General features: G+C 55.6%; 2 protein-coding genes across 2 annotated transcripts; one reads left to right on the top strand and one right to left on the bottom strand.

Moving 5' to 3' along the window:
• The first annotated feature begins 2,472 nt into the window (after positions 1–2,472).
• Positions 2,473–4,866, top strand: IE81DRAFT_143355 (hypothetical protein). Its single transcript, XM_025510379.1, has one exon. It carries the CDS (start codon positions 2,722–2,724, stop codon positions 4,735–4,737), a length of 2,016 nt encoding a protein of 671 aa, XP_025369297.1. The 5' UTR covers positions 2,473–2,721; the 3' UTR covers positions 4,738–4,866.
• A 1,910-nt stretch (positions 4,867–6,776) lies between these two features.
• IE81DRAFT_302551 (Brix-domain-containing protein) lies at positions 6,777–8,660 on the bottom strand. The gene is made up of 2 exons (XM_025512255.1): positions 8,095–8,660; positions 6,777–8,000 (listed from the first exon to the last, which is right to left on the bottom strand). The coding sequence occupies exons 1-2, from the start codon at positions 8,482–8,484 to the stop codon at positions 7,113–7,115; spliced, it is 1,278 nt and encodes a 425-aa protein (XP_025369296.1). The 5' UTR covers positions 8,485–8,660; the 3' UTR covers positions 6,777–7,112.
• Between the last annotated feature and the right edge of the window lie 541 nt (positions 8,661–9,201).

Genomic DNA, 9,201 nt, shown 5'->3' with positions numbered 1-9,201 from the left:
GGAACGGGCCGACGTTGCAAACACACACTCATCACTCACTCACTCACTCACTCACCAGCACTCGCACCGCATTTCGAACAATTCGGCTCGGCTACCTCATTAGCGCACCGTAGTGAGGAGACTGATCAGCAGCGGACGCAAATCTTTGTCAAAAAGGTCATGTTCCGGCACTGCTTCGTGTGGCTGGAGCTCAAATTATTTGGTCATCGCTGTAGCTTCCGCAACTTCCGACTGGGAAGATTAGAGGTTGTTTGATGTAGCCTCGAGGGATCGAGTGAGTGAATGGTTGGTGCATCGAGTGCGGGGTGCCTGCATCGAGGCTTTCTAAACCTTCACGGTGCTTCCTTCCCTTTTGATGTGCAGGACGCCGGGGCGATGGTGCGAGCACTTTGAGTTTTGGTGGCTCAGCGAATCGTGAATGATGTGCCAGAGTACATGCACTGAACGAGTGTGCTGAATGTATGCGCTCGATGGACTTGCACATCACCTGCCTCGCCCCTCCCGACTGTCACTTGCGAGACTTGACCAACTCAGTCGGCAGCTTGCGCGACTTGATCCACTGCTGCCAGAATACAACTCGCAACGTGCACATCTTCGAACACTTCGGATCCGACCATGCAGCAAAAAACATTTCCCCCGAGATGACTCATCACGACTTGATGGTTGCGCATTAATTGAGCAACCGTCAATGCTGTCTCGGCGCGCTCGCAGCGCGTCGCAGCCCGAGACACAAGCTTGCAAGCCATGGCTTCAAATGCTTCAGCCGAGCCGCGTCCGGGAAATATGCTGCTGTGGCGCGTGTGGGTGCTGCATGCGCGAATGACGATGATGGTGATGGTGGACTTTGCAAAGGGCTGACCCAACGCACGTGCAACCATTTTTAGACTACCCTAACCCTAAAACGGGGTCACTTAAGCACGGCTGCGGCGAAAGCGCTCCATTGAAATCGAGCGAGCACATGCGTGGGTCATGGCCCTCCGGTGCTGCCATGAAGCTTGTGCCTGGCTGCCTCATGGTCCATCTTCGTATCCCTGCACAGGGCACACATTAGTCATATGAAGCCTTCGTGTCAAGTTTTACCCGCACAGGAAAAAGGGAAAGAAACAAACGTGAATGGCAGAGCTGAGGTCTCTAGCTGCGCCATCGAGTACTGGTTGTTGCATACGTGGCTACGCACAACACATGGAGCACTCCAACGGGTATTCAAAGTCGAAAGTGTAGCTTTTCATGTCCTTCATTCGATTACTACGCTCTACAGGTCTCGCCGACGCACAGAAGACATGGTCCGTTAAACAATACATTCGGAATGTGATATCCTGTACTTCGCTTCTTGTTGAAGCCTAGGCCGGAACGTTGAGACTTGATTGTGCACGCCAAGCAAGCCTCGCTTGACGACCAGGGTAAAGTACACATGGGAGTACCGATGCAATTCTATATATCTCATACTGCCTCGAATGGCTTCAGTAAGCCTCTCGCATTGAGATCCATCTGATTCAAGATTCGATCTCGCTGTCAAAGATTCAGCTGCATGCTGTGGGATCCAATTAAGTCGCGCTGCACTCCGCCGTCTTTGCCGCTTGTGAGAGCCTTTGGTCAGCTGAGAGCATACCATCAAGGGTGGCCGGACGTACGTGTGCGAGGTGCGGGCGAGCAAGACATTCACGATTGATCTGCGCAATGTGATTGCTGTGCGTGTAAGCGCGTGTGTGTATGTGTGACGTCTGGATCGCGGCAATCCAGACGTACGGACTCACAATCGTCAATCCCGCGCTGCTCTTCTGCATATGGTTCGCATGAGCCACCTTCTCACGCCCACTCTCAAGTCAACCTGGACACGATCGAGCACGGCTTTTTAGGGCCTACAACTTTGCGCGTCCATCCACCATTGTGATTCCAGACTCGTGGCTCTTATGATGTCGACGATCTGCGCATAAGAGGCCAGGCCCCCCAGAACTCGAGCATCGTGAAGGCAATAATACTCTGCTGGACGAGCGAATCACCTATCCAGTTCTTTGTTCCTCTTCCTCTTCCTCTTGCCCATGCCCGTGCCCGTGCCCCTGCCCTTCACTCCTTTCCCCCAGCACCCATCAATCAGCACCAATAGCAAAACCCCGGCTCAGTCGGAGTTTCTTCATTCACGATTGTGGCTTTCGGGCTGGCTCTGCAGTCACGAGTGCGGGTCGCAATTAATAAGCGTCCCTGATGCATGCATGCATGCATTGCATGCATCAGCATCGGCAACCCAAGCATACAGCATCCTCGCATGGTGAGTCGGTAACGCGCGGCTCCGAGCAGCAGCAGCAGCAGCAGCAGCAGCAGCAGAGTAAGGGTCACTTCCACCCTACAATCACGGTCATGCAGTCATAGCCAAGAGAGGTTCCCGTGTCTATAGGCGGTGCGCAAATACTTTTGACTTGTGAGTAGGTCCGCGGAGCATGAATTCAGACTGGCATGGCATGATTACCTGCTGCTGCTGCTGCATTCGTCATTCTGTGAGCTTTGCCCATGCTGAGACTCATCACTCTGTCCCCAACACCACTCCGTCTCTTCGGCCCACGCCAGTCCTCGCAGTCCTCTTGGCCTCTCACCTGTCCCAACGACTGCTTCCTTCATCGCTGCTCGTCAGACGACTATCTTAAGCGAGCCGATTTCGTCGATCAGTCTTGAGCCCATCCATCCATCATACTCGCCGCCCTGTCAAGAGAGAGGTGCACCGCGCAGATGTCAAACATGCACAGCTCGGCGCACAGCAGCAGCGCTTCTCCCGCTGCCTCCATAGGAGCCAGTCAATCCTTTCAAGCCTCGACCCCCACGGCCTCAGGTAGCAGCTCGTTGCGCAAACGAGGGCACGCAAGAAGAACGTGCATAGAGTGCAGGACCAAACGTACCCGATGCGATCTTCCCGACCCATCCGTGCCCTTTTCCGAAGATCCATTGCCACCTGCAAAGACTTGCCATAGGTGCAAGACGCTAGGCGTAGACTGCATCGTCTCACAAGAAGGTCTCAAGCGGCAAAAGAAACAGGCGCGGGAAGGGCATGCTGCGGGGGTCGTCAAGAGCACCGAGGGCGCTTTCAATAGCCCAGAGGCGGCAGCACGAGGTGTGAAGCGAAAAGAGCAGGACATCGACACCTCACCAGCAGCAGCAGCAGCACATGCAACTCAAGCCAGGAAGCGGGCTTCGGTGGCGACGTCGGGTAAAACGAGAGAGGGTGAGGATGAGGAGCATGGCAAGCAGGCTGCTGCCGCTTCATCTTTGCTATCGCGTCACCCTTCCTCCGCCGCACCACCCAGCGCTCGCCCCGATGGTACTGATGTTTCGAGACGCTCCGAGGGCGGATCACCCATCGAAGGACCTGCTACGAGCGGAGCATCCAAAGCCATCTTCATCGGTCCATTCTGTGATACCATCTCCGCTTACGTGGCAGCTGCTAGCAGCGATAGGAGATCAGCCTCCAACTCTCCCTTGGATCGCAGGATAGGTCTCCCTGGACTAGCGGCAGGTAACAGCATCTCTGGGTCTAGCTTGACGCTTCCCGATCTGACCAGCGCGCCGAGGACGACCCGGATCAGCTTCGGGCCGCCGAAAGAGCGCATGACGTCGGCCAAGATGTTCGCTCGAAGACCCTTGATGCTGCTCAGCGAAATGCTGCAGCATCACGAAGGTTTCGGATCCAAATTGCATCTGAGCACAAAGGATTGCCCTGACGATGTGCTGAGCATCGTGAACGATGGACTGGCAGCCAAGCTGGAGCCCCGCATGCAAACGCATTTGGTCTTTCTGCCTGCTCTACCCGATCCAGCCGTGCTGCGCCAAGCGCACAAGAGCAAACCTACAGTCTGGTCCGGCTTGCTGCTCGCTGTGCTCTACCTGATCTCCGAACCGATGCGGGAGAGTACAGACTCTGGAAAGACTTTGATGGCGCTCATTGCTCGAGACGCTGCCTGCGTCATGGCTTCTGCTCCGCGCGACAGGCACGCCATTGCTGCGCTCGAGCTCTTGGCACTGCACATTCCGCTCGTCCTAGCTCAAGCATCGTGCGTTCGCGGATCTCATCTGCGTCCAGAGATGCGCGTTACGGGAGAAGGCTTCATTTCGGTCGCGATCAGCATAGCTAGGTCGATGGATCTGCACCTCGCACCGCAAGAAGTGTTGGAGCTGCAAAAGGAGATTCAGGCTCTGCCTCGGCTTTCTGCTTTGATCACTGATCAGGAGCGATCAGGGTATCAGAGGGAAAGAGAAGAGCTGGACACGCTGCTCAGAGCTGCGGTGGATGACGCTGCGCAGTGGTACAGCCTGTGCTGCTGGAGAGCACACGCCGCTTTCGCAGATCACGCCGTGCTGGATCCACCGCCTGCTGCGGAAGGTGTGAGCGCCGTGCAGGTGCTCTGCTCCTCCATCGCATCTGGAGGCGGTGGTCATGGAGATGTCGAGCGGACATCGCGAGCGCTTCAGGCCATAGGGAGAGCGGGTCTGGCTGGAAGGATCGACTTTTTGGAGCTCATCATACGATCTTGGCACACGCTTGCTCACGACACTTTTGCGGTGGAGCAGGAAGTAAAGCTGTACGATGATGCGTTGGAAAGAGCAGCTAGCGGTATTTCGAGCTGTGTGCACAAGCACTGCGACAAGTTCGAGGTGGAGGAAGAGGCCCTGAGCGAATCGCGCGAACGTCTCTTGTGTGAGTCGCGCATGCATGCGGTCCAGCAATCTATACGGGAAAAGATTGATTTCTGATCTGTTTCCTCGGTATCCTGCGCTCTCAGCGGAGTTCAAGTCCAATCCTCACACACAGCGACTCATGCACTGGCTCGACATGGAGACCTACTCTTTCAAATCGATGTTTCTCAATTCTGGCTTCAAGCGCGTCGTCTTTGGGGCTGGAGGCATGCTGCACGAACAGCTGGGCAGCACGACTGTAGGCGTAGGCTCGAGGGCGTTTAGACGACGAGCTACAGCTGCTGCGGCTGTAGATCGCCCCATGGCTGCCTCGGATGTGGTCAGGCTTGTACGAGATGACCCCAATATCCATTACTACGCTACTCGTTGGGGAAGGTGAGGGCTCGAGCTCGAACAGCAAGGCAGGCTTCATCTGGCTGACTTGTCCCCCTTCTCTATCACACACACAGCATCATGGTACATCTCAACGAACTCGCCATCGAATCTTGGCTCAAAATTTGCAACTTTGAACTTCCAAAACCAATCCGCAATGCCAGCTTTGCGCGGCGCTCAGATGCGGAAGGAGGCGCGTCGCGGGCAGTCCTTGTGGGCGGTGATGTCGTCGGTATCCCTACCGTTGGAAGCTGCGCGATGCTCCTCGATGGCGCTAAATCGTGTACCGAGTGAGTAAAGCTGTTTATCAGATCAGAAGCTAGCATTGCACTGACCGTTTCGGGACGGGTGCTGCCGCCGTGTCGCAGATCCCAAGCAGCAACGATCATCGGATGGCATCAAACGTCGCCTCACATCGACGGCATCACCACCATGATGTCCAAAGCAGCTCGCAGCACTCAAGAAATCTTTGCAACTCGTCAATCCGCTCTCGCATCTGGTACAAACGGTCCCAGAGCTGCACTGGCACCAATCGTCCACGCCCGTGTCGCTGCTGGAAACATCTTGGCCACCACAGGGCTCATCCTCGGCGCAATGGCAGACGCGATGGAGGAATGGAGAGTCATCTTGCTCGCCAAGCAGCGTGGTCCACCTCTCCTACCCTTGGTCGGAGAGGCGGCAGATGCAAAAGGCGGGTCCACGCTGATGGAAGCTCACAAAGCCGTCGCTGCCGCTGAGAAGGGCACTCGATTGGACAAGGCGGCTGCTCAAGCCGTTTCTCATCTCGTCTCGGCTCGACGCGGCCAACATCCTGAGTCTCAGGGACGACGAGGTGGCTTGGGGTCAGTGAGGACCCAAGATGCCAAGGCTCAGTATGATCCACAACGGACTCAGAGCCAGACCTCTTCATCTCTCAATGGTGATATTTCCGAAGGTGTCGACACGCACCTCGGCCGTTCGCAGCAGCAATCTACCCACTTTGCACCTGTTGCGCAAGATCGAGAGGCATCCGCTTTGCGACAGTCTGCGCCCGCTGGCACTTCATTCCTTCCCGACCACCTGGCGGGGCTGGCCAGCGGCGACGGTTCCAGATCCATGCAGCCAGCGAATGCGCAGGTGGAATGGAACCTTCCGCAATGGCAAATGCAAGGCGCTGCCGACTATCGGGGCCCGAGAAGCGAGGAACACTTTTACAATGGTGGAGGACCCGCCGGTTTGGCGCAGCATTCTCAAAATTTGCCGGCTAGCTCTGCCGTCGATCTGATGCTGGCTTCGATGCTGGGAGATCATGTGCCCGACTGGACCTCTTTGTTGTCCGGTTCATTGGGATCCATGTATTCGCGCAGCGCCTGGTCCTCCTCCGACTCGCGGTCCAACGACGAGCCTGTCCTGCAGCATCAAGACCAGCAGCGAGAGCAGATGCAATACTCGGAGCCGTCGACAATGTCCTCTCTGAACGATTCGTATTATGATCTACAACAGCAGCAGCCTCAAGCTCAAAGCGCATTCTTTGCTACACCGTCCGAAGGACAGGCATTCAGTCAGGTGCTTGCCAGCACGCCCAGCACGAATTTTGTCGCCCACCATGCCCCCCAACACGCTGAATCCTTTTCTCGCAATCTTCACCCGCAGCAGCAGCAACAATCCACCATGTTCCGCTGAACAACGCAGCACGGCGATGCTGAGGCTACGCCAATCTTTGCACATCGCACATCTCGTCAGGTCGTTGGTGGTATAGTCGTCATTGTTCCACATTGTACATCTCTATTCTGCCCCACTCCACATGTCACCCATTTTTGCTCAGCGCCGACTGGCACAAAGCGTCGTCATCGTCTTGCCAAGGAAATCCTTTGTCATCTCGCGCCATCCTCAAAGAGGGCTGCAGATTGCTGAGCTTTGACGCTTTCTGCGTGTGCGAGCGCTTCTGGGTCATGCTTCTTTCGACACACGCTTCGCGCTCAGCAATGATGCGGCAAGGTGTCGAGCATGCAACACGTGCAACCAAACGCGCGCCAGGTCATGGTGACCCAATGAGGAAGTGCGAATTGCTGTGCGCGAGTCTAGTCTGATTCGTCGTCTTCGTCGTCGTCGTCTTCGCCATCCACGACCGCCCTCATGTCATCTTCGTCGAAGCCTTCTTCTCCAGAATCCGCCACGTCCTCGCTCTCATCCTCATTCCCGACCTGGTCCTCGTCTTCCTCATCGTCTTCTCCTCTGCCCCTCTTCAGCCCCTTCATTTTCCTAGTCTGCAACTTGCCGAGATCCTGCCTCTCCATGTGAACCCTGCCGAGCATGTCACCCATATCATCCGTGAGGATGTTCTTCCTCTTTGTCGTGCCCTGCTTGTTGCTCAGAGCAGCAGTTCTGGGTCTCTTGAGGGCATTGGTCAATCGTGTCGCATCAGCCGGTCGCCTCCTTCTCAGCACGAAATCAAAAGAAGGTCCAACCTCGTGCAGCTCAATCTTTGGTGTCGCGCCCGACTGAGTCTTTACGGCTGGTCGAGGAGCATAGACCCTGAAATAGACTATTCGGCCGGATGCGCTCGTGTCGGTGTCTGCTGGTGAGTTGGAGTCCTTGATTTGTGCAGCTCCTGCAGCATACAGCTTGGCTAGATCGGGATCGCTATGAGGCGCATCTGCCTCGCCAAGTTCCAATTCGGGTCCCTCGGTGACACAGATGATGTGCTGCAATCCATCCCTGAGTGCTATAGAGTTGCCGGCGGCGCCCGGAACAGCCCCCGGTCCGGAGGCCGGCGGTGCTTCTTCGCCCCTGTAAAAATCGATCAGCAAGGATTTGAGATGCTGAAAAGATGCGTGAATGCCAGAATTACACATGGACAGGGCTCCACTGAATGGTGCGTCTGCATCGACTGCGCTATCTTCCGGTGAGAAGTGGGGACCCGAGAAGTGAAAGAGCGGTCTAGAACCAATTGTTGGGGAGAACGGCGACTGATGGCACGTCAAAGTGGCAAGAAGATGGGACAGTGAGAAATACACCAGAGGCGGCTTGGCACGCAGTCGATAGCTGCCCATTCGAGCTTACCTTGAATTCTGCGATAGCCTTGCCCTGCAGCACGCCCATCTCGAGGAGATCAAGCACCTTCCCATCGAAACACCTCGCCCATATCAGATTATCTTTTCTCTTCTTCTGGTGATTTCCTACGATGAACAAGCTTGCGTCATTCTTGCCGCTCCAGAATTCCAGACTCTCTGTCCCGGAGGATTCGAACGGCAGGCAATCGTTCTTCTTGTTGAATTGTATATTGTCTGGTTTCTTGAGCGCTGCCAGATCCTTGAATGCCAAGCTTACAAGACGAGATGAATGAGGACCCGTGACAAAGATGGCCTTTTTGGCTGCTTCGTAGTCTCGGGGCGCACGAGCTTCCATCGCCCGTTTGCTCCGAGCATTGCGAGGCTTGGGTGTGCGAAGCATCTCTGCTGCGGACGAGTTCGGACAATCAAATCGATGCTCGTTGTCCTTGCTCGAAACGACTGTTTGTGTGATGTGCCGGGTTGGCTGACAGTATGTGCAGGCCGAATGGATGACAAGAAGATGGAGCCGAAGGGCAGCCAAGGCTCAAAGAACGATTGATCACTTGTGACTGACTGCCTCCAACTTGAAGCAGTCGTGAGTGTGCATACAGACGGCCACAGGACGAGTTGCCAAAAAAGTTGAAATTCACAGAACTGCGCGAGCGCCTCCCGGCCGAGAAGCTGGAGGCGTCCTTTGAGGCTCACGTGATGGCTCGGTTGGCCTGCCCCACGCGATGCCGCCTTTCGCGTCTTGCGCGTCTTGACTTTCGACTCGAATCACATTCATCACGATTCACTCAGTGACTCATTTTGAATCTGAATCGGGGTTGTGATCAAGAACGCCTCTGACTAAGATACTTCTTCGTCTCCTTCATCATTCGATCCACTCATCACCGCACGAGTGTGAGTCGGCATGGATTCAAGGGTTTTATCGACGTTGCTCCCTGGGCATTCCCTGCGCGTGGGTCCTTTGAGCATAGCGCAACTCGTGGAGAAACCGAGCCAGTGGAGTTTGGTGGTAGAGCGATGACTCTCAGACCATCGTCGGCCTTTGCGCCGCGCTGTCTCTGGGCCCCGGCTTGAGTATCATGGCAAGGACTAGAATATCTCCAAGTAC

Source organism: Ceraceosorus guamensis (assembly GCF_003144195.1).
Source record: "Ceraceosorus guamensis strain MCA 4658 unplaced genomic scaffold IE81scaffold_33, whole genome shotgun sequence".
NCBI classification, from domain to species: Eukaryota; Fungi; Basidiomycota; class Exobasidiomycetes; order Ceraceosorales; family Ceraceosoraceae; genus Ceraceosorus; species Ceraceosorus guamensis.
Note: the sequence above shows the minus strand (reverse complement) of the source record. Positions and strands in the feature narration are given on the sequence as shown.